Consider the following 14893-nt stretch of genomic DNA (forward strand, 5'->3'; position numbering starts at 1 on the left):
AATCGGATAGGGATGAAATTGTTTAGGAATGAACGAGTTTAAGAGTTTTAAGAGTTTAAGAGTTTTTAAGAGTTTTAAGAGTTTAAGAGTTTTAGCCAAATGCTTTATAATATAGTATAGATTAGGATAATATCGAGTTCTAACAAAATAATTAATTATTATCTTTATAAAAAATTATATTATTAAACCAAATATAAATTACTTCATTATTGAACCTAGATTAAATTATAATAATAAAAATTGAATTAAAAAATTAACAAAAAATAGGAATTTTAAATAGTTAATTTGATACTAATATCGAHATATTTTTGTCAAAATTTTATGATATCTTCAAATTTATATTTTATTCAAAAATAAAAACATCATCGCTTTTTTTAAAATCACCTAAGACCATACTATAACATCGACTGAGATATAGAATAAAATAAAATATTAAAATAAAGATGCATCTCGTTGTATTGCGCGAGTACCCTTCTAGTATTAAAAAGCATTTGGTTCAGAGTTCTTAATCACAACTTTTTATACTTTTAGTGCTACATTTTAGTGCTTAATTGCTTAAAATTCATATTTACAAATAATTAATGCATATGTACAACTATTAAAACCTAACCTCCGGATATCTATCAAGTCCAACGATATTGCTAATAAAAAGATAATAAAATGCAAATCAAAAGTCAAATATCCCCTAAAATCTCTCAACGGACGTTTGGTTCGTAGAATGGAATTCGATTGAATTGGAATTAATCAAATGAATTTGACTTTGGGGGCATGTAATGAAATTTGATGGAATTTGACCATGTCTTTTGATTGTGTTTGGTTGGATGGAATTGGAATGGAGTTCTTAATGGAATTGGAATTTTTTTTGTTTCGTTCACGGAATTCAACGAGAAAATACATAGATGGCATTTCGAGAAAATTCTTTTTAGGATGGAAAGAATGAGAGAGAGAGAGGTCGAGCATACCAGATTGAGCAGAGTGAATGAGATCGAGCAGAGTGAATGAGATCGAGCAGTTTTGAATATGGATGGCAAAAAAAACGAATCAGATGGTGAAAATCGAAAACCGAAACTTTCGGGCCGGGTTCAGGGACGGGGTGGGGATCGGGGACAAATTCGGGGATTTTAATGGAGGCGGGGACGGGGACGGTGATCATCGGCCTGACCCAGCCCGACCTGATATGTGTGTATATATATATATATATATATATTTATTTATTTATTTTAATTTATATACATACATACATATACATATATATATATATATATATAATATCATTAAAAGACAATAATAACATTAAAATTTAAAAAACTTTTATCCACTTTACTTCAACAATCCAAATAAGGCTCACGAAAAAATCTAGTTTATTTGTCTAATTATGAAATCGTGATTTTAGTTGTATGATGTTTGAAGTTCTTTTTAGTTTTATATTGTAATCTAATACATTGTTTGTAATTGGTTTGATTATATTTGAAACATTTAAACTTGCATCTTTAAAAAAATTGTAATTTACTTTTAGTTGTAAAAATTAACATATTGTAATTTTTTTATATCTGTTTCGGGTTTCGGTTATAATCAATGGTGAACGGAAAAAGGAGGATTTTTATCTTAACGGGTTCCCCAACGGGGATTGGGGAAACCGTGGGGACCCGCTGGGGATCCCTGACGGGGATCGGGGCGGTCACGGAGACAATTTTAGTTATTAGTTTCGGGGACGGGGATACCAATAACCGGTCCGAACCTGGCCCGTTGCCATTCCTAGTTTTAAACGAGATCGAGCAAAGGAGATGGAGCATAGCAGAGCAGAGAAGAGCAAATCGAGATACAACGTCGATGAATTTGGATGAGGGCTAAGGAATTTGTTGGATTGAAATTTGAAATCCGTGGTATATGCGGTGGAATTGTGAAATCTGTGACTTAAGAAATTTGTTGGAATTGGAAGGATTCTTTCACATCTATTATATTAACCAAACATGGTATTTGGAATTTGGTCAAAGATTTGGACATTCCAATTCCACCAAATTCTATGAACCAAACATCCTAAGTCTCAATCCATCCATAAGAGCCGTATGGTAGGAAAAAAAGAATGAAATGAAAATCAAAATTCAAATATCTCCTAAAATCTCTCAAACCCTAAGTCACAATCTGTAAATGAACACGAACGGAGGCTTGTATATGTTCGTTCGTTTAACTTAGAACAAACGAACGAACACGAACGGTAAACGAACAAAAATCTTTGTGTTCGTGTTCGTTCGTTTAGAAATCATGTGTGTTCGTGTTCGTTTATGTTTGTTCGTTAATATGCTAAACAAACGTAAATGAACGAACATAAACGAACAGGCTAAACGAACATACATAAATATTATTTGAATTCAAAGTAAATAAACAAAAGATTATATATTAAACGAACGAATATAAATGAACATAAACGAACGAATATAAACGAACGGTAAATGAACGAATGTTTACGAACATAGATGAACGAACATGACTCTTGTTTATGTTCGTTCGTTTAACTAAATGAACAAAAAAATTGTTCATGTCCATTCATGTATTAAATAAACGAACTTCTCATCAAACGGTTCGCGAAACGTTCTGTTCGTTTACAACCTTATATAAGAGTCGTTTGGTAGAATCAAAGAGAAGCATCATCAAGTGTGAGGTTGTGTTCCTATGTTGGAATTTTCTTTTCTAAATTCACATTCCATCAGTACTGTATGAAAATATGTCATTTTTTTGTCCAGATACCCTTTGTTTTTTCAGGATTGGGGATGAAATAGTAAGTCTTATGATAGTAGTATAAAGATATTGGTTATGTCCTTTATCTTCATCCCATGAGAAAACTACTGTCGGATCATTGAACAATTTATGTTAACATGTTATGTGTCGTTTATATTCGTTCCATGTTTATTTGGGCTTATTGAGTTTATGCTTTGTATTTTCTTATATCTTCACCTTATTTTGATGTTCATATTGGTGTTTATTCTATATCTTTCTGCAAATTTTGAAAGGACTTTTGTTGTGGATTGCGCCAAAGTTGGATCATTGGGGTCCACCATGTTCTGTAAGACATTTTTTGTTTCCAATATATCATACTATTTAGACATTCTTTTGCAGTGAGTTAAGTTCTATGAATCTATCAATTAGACACGTTGAAAAAGTTTATTAAGTTTTTATTTGATATAAACAAAAAATATACAGAGATAAGGTAAGCATTAAACCTTCTTATATAACTACATTTGGAGCATTTCTTACTACTTGCCATAGCAGTGCACATTTTCACTACCATTTGAAAAAATTGTTCTTCGAATTGTTAAGTTTTGGATTTCTCATTTTGTTTAAGAAGTCTACACATTCTTCCTCTGGTAACAATATGCGGGAATGAAACCCGAAATTTATGTTTGAACAAAATGGAAGTATAATCATGTTTAATCATAAAAATCGGTACTACAAAATAAGATTTATAAAGCATTTGATAAAAACTTTTAAAAAATAATTTTTATGCATAAAGTACTGTTTATTGATGCATATTATGTAAAATTTAAGATTACAAGTAGAATCTGCATGAGTACATCATATTAAAGCTCTATGTTAAAATTTATGTAACTAACTGCAGATAAACATAATTAAATACATGATAAACATTATTTTTAATATAAAAAATCTAAATTATAATTAAGATAATCATTGAATTATAATAGAATATTTAATTATTATCTTTAAAAAAAATTATTTTTTAAAACCAAAAATAAATTAGTTCGTTATTAAACTTCAATTAAATTATAATAAAAATTAAATTAAAGAAATTATACAAAAATAAGAACTTTTAGGGCCCGTTTACCAAACACTTACCCGGTAAGCGCTTACCGGTAAATTTAACACTATCATTTACTTATCGGATAAGATTTTAGTCCACCAAAACRGTATCGTATGCAACAATTTACCYGGTAAGCGCTTACCGTGGTAAGAGGCATCGCTTTCACTTACCGGGTAAGACTCTTGGTCCTTGTCTCGCTCTTACCGGGTAAGATTCTTGATCCTTACCATATTCATCCGGTAAGGTAAACTGATTTAGTGTTCACTTACCCGAGTAAGCGTTTCGTAAACGGCCCCTTAAATAGTTAACTTGATAATAATATCGATTATTTTTTTCAAAATTTTATAATATCTTCAAATTTATATTTCATTCAAAAATAAAAACATTTTTTTTTCTCAAAACCATATAAAATCGTATTATAACATCGATGGATCAAGAATATAGAAAGAAACATTAAAATCAAGATATATCTCGCTGCATTGCACGAGTATCCTTCTAGTATTATTAAAATATTCAATACATTTAATACAATATTGTTTCTCTCTCCTACATATTTAATTTCAATGTCCTTCAAAAATGAGAAAGAATTAAATATTATTTTTGTCTCTTCAATATAAAGTTTTAAAGATTTCTCTAAATTTGTAGATTTTTATCTTCTCTTTCTTTGTTTCAGCATACAAGATAACATAAGTTAAGTGAATAACCGACCGGGAACTTGACAAAATAAATAAAATAACAAAATATTTTGAATATTATGATTTGTGACAGTGAACTATTATTCTTAGGCCTTGTTTGTTTTTTTTTAAAAAAGCTCTTATTAGTCTCTTATGTTTGATTCGTTAAGAGGTAGGGTCATTCAGACTGTTTTTTTTTTTTTTTTCCAATTTTTCAGATGCACTTATATCTTATTGTCCTCTTATCTGATAAGAGGTAAACCGACCTCTTATTTGCCTCTTATTGTTCTCGAAACTTTTAGCGACGATGTTTCTCAATCGATTAACCTTTAATCGATCATTTCTCTCAATTGATCATTTACCAATCGATCCTCATATCTCTCAATTGGTGTAATTCAATAGGATTTAAATGTGTTAAATACCGTTAATGACATATTTTTGTTTAAATAAATGCTAGTTATGTAACTTAAATATTAATTTCGTGATGATGATGAGTATATATGTGAAATTATGTAAATTTATCTATAAATTCAACATTATAATTTTCTAATTGGTAAATAGACATTTAAATAAATTCAGACATTAATCAATTTATAAAAACAAATAGTCTTATTGATTCAGATTTCAGACTTCAGCATCATCTCCTATTAATCAGAAGTGAAATAAGATTTCAGACTTCAGCACCTCTTAAAAACCAAACGCCACCTTAGTCATGAAACTATTTCTTACACATTTTATAAACTTTCTACCTCAATCATGGATAGGGTTGGATTATGGTGAGAATGAGGACTAAGGTGAGAAGGGTAAAAAGGGATCTCCATTCTTGAATGCACACATTAGGATGAGATGCACTGGATCCATTCCCGTATCAAACGCGATTTATAGTGAGTTTGAGATAAAAAGTGGTCAACATCTAGATCATTTTTTACGCTTCTCACCTTAACTCTACTTCTCACATAATTCTTTGCCATCATCGATAAGACAATGTTATATGATAAAAAGTCAAATAACAAAAATTATAATGATTGAAAATTACTTATATATACCACATTATAAAGCATTAGACAAAAACTCTTAAAAATAATTTTTTATACATAAAGTACTGTTTATTAATGTATATTACTTAAAATTCAAAATCACAAGTAGAATGTGCATGACTAAATCTTATTAAAGTTCCATGTTTGAATTCGTATAACTAACTACAGATAAACGTAATCAAATACATGATAAACATCATTTTAAATTAAAAAAAAATTAAAATAATTATTGAATTCTAATAGAATACTTAATTATTATCTTAAAAAATTTATTTTATTAAACCAAAAATAAATTAGTTCATTATTAAACTTCAATTAAATTATAATAAAAGTTTGAATTCAATAAATTACACAAAAATGAGAACTTTAAAATAATTAATTTGATACTAATATCGCTTATCTTTTTTCAATATTTTATAATACTCAAAACCACATAAAATCGCATTATAACATCGATAGACTCAAAATATAAAACGAAACATTGAAATCAAGATGTATCTTGCTGCATTGTGCGAGTATTTTTCTAGTTATAACTAAAAGACAATAAATGAGTACCAGGAGGTGACAGGTTCAAATCCAAGGAGGAATAAAAATCACTTGTGACCATGGAGGTTCAAATACGGTAACTCCGAGCTATCTGCAAAGCAGATGGTTGCCCTGAAATTAGTCGGCTCGCATAACGGGTTGGATATCCAGGTTAATGAAAAAAAGACGATAAATAAAAAATTACAAGAATAAAAGTCATAATTAACTAATTAATCAACAATAATTTAAAATCAAAAAGTAAAAAAGCTACATTAATATAAATCACAAAAAATTAAAAGTATAATAATTAAAAGTTACAAGAATAAAGTAGAAAAATTAAAAAATTATAATAATTTATAAAATTAAATAAACTAATTAATCAACAATATATGCTGCTGAAAACCACTTTTGCCATCAAGTTGTATATCACTGTACCGATTAAATACCATAAGTTATCGAAAATACGGGTAATGGGTGTTTGGGATTGTTTATTTAAAATATTTTATGTTTTTTTTTTATAAAAGTGTTTATTAACTTATGTGGTGTTAAACCGGAGTTTTATAAAAAGTGTTTGAATTAGTTTATGACAGTACCAAAATGCAATAAGCTGATATTTTTTTTTAGTGTTTGACAAATTTTGCTTATACATATAAAATGACTAAAAAAAGGATTTTTTCCATATTAGTGACTTATAAGGAGTGTTTGGGATTGCTAATTAACTTATTTGATTATTTAGTATGTAAAAATTTATTTTTTATCATTTATAATAATATCGCTGACAAAATTTTATATCAATAATGTTAATAATTTATAACAAAAATAATAGATTTGTACAAAAAAAATATTAGATCGTCATTATAATGTAATATTTTTATATAAATATCAATAACAAAAAATGATCGTCATTTATAAAAATCTGGTATGTGATAACGATTATTTGTTCCTTTGTATGGAGCAAGATAACCCTTAGTATTTGGATATCCAACATCAAGACTATAATACTTATCTGTTATGAAAAATAAATAAACTACTATTATTCGTTTCAAATGGTATGAAAACACAAAAGTTTCTATTACTACAAAAAAATACCAACCACCGATCGGATGTGAAAATTTAAGTCCAATTCTACGCAAGGCTTCAAAAAATATTCGTGTGTCATGTGCAGTTCCCTCCCATCCACCCCACGCAAACGTAAAACACATATTAAAATCACAAACTGACATGATATTTTGAGTCGCATATCCTTATCTACCAATCTATTTCGCTTGCTCATGCTCTCGAACTGATGCCTTTACGTGTGTTCCATGGATAGCGCCAATACAATCCTACACATATAAAGCAGGATATTTGTAAGATATTTCCGCCTTAAACGTCGTAGTTGTTGTTCTTGTCCACAACCCTCTTGAAAGAAACCACAATCCCAACGGTTTATCACTTGTCCCATATAATGCTCCATGTGCCGCATTACGAAGATTCCGCAATCAACATCATTTCCTACCGTACTCCGTTTCAGGTTGCAGACATTGGCAGTGACATTAGCCATGATTTTTTCTTTGGGGTGTCTCACTGATTTCAAGTAGCCATTAAGCGCCTTGTGCTACGTTTCAAATTTGTATTGTGATTAGTTATTTAGTAATTGCATATTTAAATATTTTTAGTTTATCATATGTGATAAAGTTCGTAAACGCTTACCAATTGTGGTGGTAGTTCCCCATACTTGCTTCCTATGTCAACCTCTGTTTGTGTTATCGATTATTAAGAAGCCCGTATTTTTCAGGTTGAACACAATTAGGTATAAGTGACTTCGCCTTCGGATCGGGAAAAAAAATATGCAAATGAACGCCATTAGTATATTTCAACCATTTATGTCGCACCTTATTTAATATTTGTATAGTTCGTATAATTATAAAGAAAATATACCATATCTACATTCCTTAAGGTTGCTAGCTCCTTATGGTTTTTCATTGCGGCCTCCAAGCTGGTTTCAAACATAGTATACATGCTTCCGTAGCTCAATTTTAGTGGTAGCATGTCGTCCGTCTTTTTTGTTAAGTGATAATGTTAAATCAGTGACTCTAACAAAGAAATTTATATTAAGTGATCAAATATTAATATCACATACCTTCGAGGGGAAGACTTGCTTCTGTATTGTTCATTATTGTTCAACATTGTTGTCCATATGTCGATCACACCCCCGAAATATGAAAGTATCATCAACCATGCTTTCGAAAATATAACGTGGTGCATATTGACCCCTCCGATGTTAAGTATATCGAGTCCCTGTGGGTTAATAAATTATTTGATTAGTAGATTTTCATATGAAAATAAATGTCATAGATTTAATAAGTAATAAACTGTGTCCAACTGTGATAATAAAAGTATGTTGTGATACTCTGTGATAGAATAAAAGCATGTTGTGACAAACTGTCCTAAATTGTGATAACGTGTGATAAACAATTTTCGTGTCACCAACCCACAACATATTGATCGCTCAAATCATATAACAAAAAAAATTATTTGTGCATATCGAACCAAACAATTATCAGTAATCCCAGAAAATATGATAATGGTGTGATAAATGTGTTACCGGTGTGATAAATGTGATTGATATATATGATTTGATCAAAAACAAATTGATTGCTAGCAAATCTCAACTCAAACTACTTCTGCATCTTTTAAAGTGGTGTGTAGGTTGTGATGAAGAGTCGAGTTCATATGATAGAAAAATGCAAATGCAAAATTTCGCGATAAACTCTGCTACCTCTATGTTGAAGTATGTTACTCCTTTATACTAAAGTTATTGTGTGTATGTGATAATCAAATGTGATAAACATATGCAAATGTTAGTGTCAAGTAGTTAGATGAACTTACATCTAAAAGCCTTCCATAGCGAATATTAGGTTAGAAAGGATTAACTCAACTTTTGTGTTAGGTCGGTGTGCGTCCACTTTTCTATTCATATACGGTGAACATATTTTTCCTCCCGCCTTTGAAGCTCTTCGACCAATGGGACCGGTGTATATCTATCTCACTTATTGGTTTCACATTAGGAACCACATCATTGTCATCTCTGTTAGGAGCATTTTCCTTCGGATCAACAACTTCTTCAAACTCTTGAGTGAGACCTAAACTAAAATCCGGCATCTGTAACTTCTCATATACTTTAATTATTTTGTCAACCCCCTTAATTGTTTCTGGATTTGAGAAGAATTGTGTCGGTGTCTCAACAATCTCTTGTGCGCCATCCATAACACCTTGTCATGGATCACTAGTTGATGCTTGTTTTGTTCCACAACTTTTGGCAACTGACATGTTCATTGAGGTATCACGGTCCATTTTGTCATTTACTACCAAATCTATCAACTTTTTTTTTGCCAAACATCAGACTCTACAGATGCGGGGTATCTAGTCCTCCCTTTCTTTAGAATCCCATCGAAATCACTCTTCAATGTCTTCAACATACTGAAAGTGTGTTCGACTTCATCCAAGTATCTCTGCACAAACCGACAAACAAATGACATGTGAATGTATTTTAAAAGTAGTGATTTTATTTCTTACTTTATGAAAATCATTTGATAACTATGGTTGATGTATGTGATAAGTAAGCTGTGATAATCATGTGATAAATAAGCAATTTGGCCATTTTTTACATTATACATTAATCAATTTTGTCCTAACTAGATTGTGATATGCAAATAATCTGAAACTTATAATGCATTAACCTAACTAGATTTGTGATAAGTCATATGACATGTAAGTTGTGTTAATGATGTGATAACTATATGCATATTTTGTGATAAGTATGTTGTGATAAGCAAGACATATTAATCGGTGCAAAATATTGATTTAATTATAATTTAAAACAATGCAAATAAGTGATTTTATTTGTTACTTTATGAAAATCACGTGATAACTTTTGTGTATATATGTGATACATAAGCTATGTAATCATGTGATAAGTAAGATATATTAATTGGCTCAAAATATTGTTTTCATTAAAATATAAAACAATGCAAATTAGTGTATTATCATCTTTACCTTAATGTCAATTTCTTCGTTCTCTCTTGATCCATCTTCACGTTGTGCATCAACCAATGAATCTACAACATTGCCAATCCCGAAACTACCGGTAGAAATTTCTATTGATTACCGTCTTCTTAAAAAGTCCATTGACCAACTAGCAATGCATGGTCTTTCGCGTATGATGTGCACAGCATCACATCGAATGGTGTTGAAGTACAAAAGCTTCATTTAAAAATGCAAGAAGTAAAATTCCCGTCACAATTTATATTTCGTGATTATTCATTCATAATAAATATCCATTGATAATAAATAGCAATATATATATGTATATATATATATATATATTAAAATGTGATATGTAAACATACCGTCAATGTAGTTAACGGGCCACTGTAGTAACACTCTATTGGGTCTGGCTTCCATGTGGTTTTGCTTATCTTTAAACACTTGAAGACATAATCACACCAATCGATTTTTGCAAAACAAGTTTTTTGTGATAGATATGAAAGAACACTTAGGTCACAAATGCCGTTCGATTTGCATTGGCCCATGACATTGCAGAAGACCATTATGAAGTCTAGTTTGAAATTCCAATCACCATTATCTGAGGTGATAATCTCGTTTACTATATATGTGACACGTAAAGACTGCTTCGAATATTTACTTTTCCATTGCTCTACTATATTAACTCTGCAATTATCATTAACTAAACTATCCAAAGTAGCTCCCCCAATTGGTGCACCAATCACATCATGTATTTTTTTAACTGTGATTGGGATCACACCGTTTTCGAGTTTAATCAACATGTTTTGAGGGACAAAAGAATCAACTACATAATAGCCAAGCATTGCAGGTATACCGTCTGTCTTCATGTTCAGGAGGCCGTTAAACCTCATTTCTTTTACACACTCTATTTGTGATGGGATAGATTTTGAATCATTGTATACAGGGATTTAGGCGATGTTCTGGTACGAAGAGCAAGATGGGTTTTGATCGGACCTTTGACATTATCTTCTCTTCCCTTAGCATCTCCTTTGACACTTTTTACCTTTTTCCTTATGTTTTCGTCTTAAACCTCAAAGTCGTCATCACCTTTAGAACCCTTGACTTTGGGGGCCTTTTACATATAGTTTCTGCACAAAATATTATTAGGTTTGAATGCAATCTGTGATCCTAATATTATCCATAACTGGAAATATGATAACAGTGTGATAAAATATTACTCATTACGGGAAATGTGATAACGGTGTGATAAATGTGAACGAAGTAACTGAAACTGTTTTTTTGGTTTTATGCATATGTGCATGTTATGCACACCAGACAAATTGCTACAAATTACTTTATATGCACATATGCATACCGTTCAAATGAACGATTACCTTACTTTTACAATTCTTATTCTTCCTCGATTTCTATCATAAGAAATGGAGTTAATCACATTGAAACAAAGATCTTGTTAAATATGTGCTTTATTAAAAGAGAGTTCTTGTTGCAGGGTGGATAATGGTCTGTCACAGCATACTATATATTTACGTAACATTAAACAAACATAACGATAATCCAATCCTAGAAGTTATTGAAAATAAGTTTCCACCCAACAACCATCCGGATTCGGGCTCTATCCACTAAAGTTACAAGTAGTTTATTAGTTTATTTTTACATTCTTGGTACAAAAATCAGGCCTAATACCAGATTTTGAGTTCTAAGATGAGGAAGTATGTTAGTTCATATATGATGTTTTAGCATCCAAAATTCAAATAATCATTTTTACACTAGGTTACTCAACTTATCATCACTCTTCCGAACAACCAATTACTCAAATTATGTATATAATTCATAACATTATATTAAACAAAACATAGCAGTAATACCAAATGAGAAACAAACATAATGACAACCCATCCAAAATCATAAATAAATTTAATTCAAAGTTTATCTACTTGAAGGAAAATAAGAATATTTGTAGAATATTTTGGTAGAAAATAGTCAAAAAAGGAAGCAAATTCCAGTCATTATTTGTTGTTTTAATAATTACACAAAGACATATCACATGATTATCACACTCATATCACACCAAACCCTTTCACATGATGTTATATGTTCAGCAGGATATATTGGTTCATTTGGTTCAGTTTACTAATATTAGTTACAATAGTGGATGCAAGTATATTTTTGTGTGTTATAACATTTCTTAAAGGGCCCACACATACAAAAGCAAAACGAGGAACAATGGATGCTGCTTTGGCATTTTTGAAGCACGTTGTTCAAAAACGAATTGTAAATAATCTAACTGAATAAACAAGTAATACTGATCGTCAAGAATAATAGCAAATTGTGTGAAGCTATGATCGGAATCATCTAGAAACAATTACACCTAAATTTTAACTTAGCAACAGCAAACCAAAACGATAACCTATCGAAAACCATGATCAATCTAGTGTAACCATAACCTATCAAAACCATAATACAAACTTGGAAAGGCTCCCACATCCGTGGCTTCACCTCCCTAGGGATTTCCGACCAAGTACACCATGGCCCCTCAATCATGGATCGAATAATCTAAGTCAAATGATAGGTCGCGTGGGTGTTGTTAAACCTATGTAAGGAGTTGAATCAATATCAATACCCAAAAATAATTAATTTGATAAATTAGTTTATATAACACTTACTCGTTAGATGTAACACCCCCCAATAATAATTAACTTTTACTCAATAAGTAGCTTTCATAAGCAATCCCAAACACCCCTCAATGCGGTGATTATAATGATTAATCCTAATCTTTATGTATAAATCCATATAAAAAGAACCCCACTTTTCAATAACCATATACATATAACCTGAGTATGATTCTATATATCCATATGAAACCAACCCCCATATGCACCGGTATACGAATTAAAAACCCCTAAAATATTCAACAAGTAAAAGTTCAGATACGAGTATAAAATACTGTATTTTAGCAATGATTTCCACAAATATCAGTCTAATTTGAGTAAAAATTAAAGCAGTAATATGGAGTTGCAACATAAACCCTAGCCGTGAATGTGAACTAAATTGAAAAATAGATGGAAGAAAATAGTTTTACCTGATTATAATTTGAAAAATGATTCCGAGACCACCGATTCCAACAATAAGAGCAAGATCAGAGCCATGGGATCTGATCTGTTCTAGGTTTGTGAAAAGAAAACAGCTCTGTATAAACTCCTCCATCTTCCATGGCACAAATAGGTTGATCCAAGCACCTCGAAAGCAAGTGAGATATGAAGATCGGAAAAAGAAGAGCCTCGCCGGCGACGGTGTTAAGAAATTTGTGAGATTGAAGGGTAAAAAGGAAGACGAAGGATAATTTAGGGTTTACCAGATATATGAATCTTCATTTTAATTTTATTTTTGTTATTTTATTGACGCTTTTGGGTTTAAAATATCAACCAATTTATTTTCATGGTATTTTTAATTTATTTGCAAGTTGCTTAAGAGGTCGTTTACTAAATACTTACCCGGTAAGTGTGGATTGGGTAACTTTCCTCACTTGATGTATATGGCAATGACTGAAAATCTTATCTGGTAAGAGCGATGATAGGGATAGAGAGTTTTACCCGGTAAGTGATGGTGAAGACTCTTATCCAGGTAAGTGTTTACCGGGTAAATTGTTACATACGATATCGTTTTAATATACTACAATCTTATCTGGTAAAACAGATTATAGTGTTGACTCCTATCGGTAAATATTTACCGAATAAGTATTTAGGTAAACGGTCCCTAAGTTATATGATTCATGTTTATAGTTTAATCAAATAAATTATTATTTTTTTTCATAAAAAAATATTATATTTTCTAAACGTAGTGTAAATACTTGTATTTACGATATGTTGCAATGTGATGTAATTAGAGATAAAAGCATTTCAAACAGCTATGTTATAGTTTTTTTTTTAAAATATAATATCAAAAGTTGAAAGTTTAGAAAAATTATATTTAATTTCAATACTATTCTATTTTAACAATATTTTTATTAATTATATTATTAAAATATTCAATCATTTAATACAACTAGAAGGGTACTCAGGCAATGCAGCGAGATACATCTCGATTTTAATGTTTCTTTTTATTTATTTATTTTTGTCTCAATCGATGTTATAATACGGTTTTATGTGTTTTTGAGAAAACGATAATGTTTTTATTTTTGAATAAAATATAAATATGAAGATATCATAAAAAATGAAGAAAAAAAATATTGGTATTAGTTACAAACTAACTATTTAAAATTTCTCCTTTTTTTGTAATTTTTTTAATTTTTTTTTGTTTAATAATATAACTTTTTATAAAGATAATAATTAAGTGTTCTGTTAGAAGTCAATGATTATCTTGATTGTATTTTAGATTTTTTATATTTAAATGAGATTTCATTCTCTATTTGATTCTATTTATTTGCAGTTAGTTACACGAATTCAAACATAAAGCTTTAATAAGTTGTACTTACGCAAAATTTACTTGTAATCTTGAATTTTAAGTAACTAGAAGGGTGTTCGCATAATATAGCGAGATATATATCTCAATTTTAATGTTTCGTTTTATTATTTATCTTTGTCGATATAATATGGTTTTCAGTGTTTTGAGAAAACGATAATGTTTTTTTTAAATAAAATCTAAATTTAAAGATATCATAAAAATTTGGATAAAAAGGTATATCGATATTAGTATCAAATTTACTATTTAAATTTCTAATTTATTTTAATCTCTTTAATTCAATATTTTATTTATAATTTAATTTAGAATTAATAACGAAGTAATTTATTTATCGTTTAATAATATAATTTTTATAA

The 14893-nt window shown here is 30.0% G+C and overlaps 1 protein-coding gene and 1 long non-coding RNA gene across 2 annotated transcripts in view; both read right to left on the reverse strand.

Moving 5' to 3' along the window:
• Positions 1-7448: 7448 nt before the first annotated feature.
• On the reverse strand, positions 7449-10285 carry LOC112502477. Its single transcript, XR_003067696.1, has 3 exons — positions 10089-10285; positions 8922-9544; positions 7449-8330 (listed from the first exon to the last, which is right to left on the reverse strand). It is a non-coding gene; the product is annotated as an uncharacterized LOC112502477 (long non-coding RNA).
• A 1979-nt stretch (positions 10286-12264) lies between these two features.
• LOC112506566 overlaps positions 12265-14893 on the reverse strand; it is a 27045-nt gene continuing 24416 nt past the window's right edge. The window contains exon 4 of the mRNA XM_025110707.1: positions 12265-12431. Coding sequence (XP_024966475.1) covers positions 12265-12431 — 167 coding nt within the window. The remainder of the gene's footprint in view (positions 12432-14893) is intronic.

Source organism: Cynara cardunculus (assembly GCF_001531365.2).
Source record: "Cynara cardunculus var. scolymus isolate 2C chromosome LG 1, CcrdV1, whole genome shotgun sequence".
In the NCBI taxonomy this organism is placed as follows: Eukaryota; Viridiplantae; Streptophyta; class Magnoliopsida; order Asterales; family Asteraceae; genus Cynara; species Cynara cardunculus.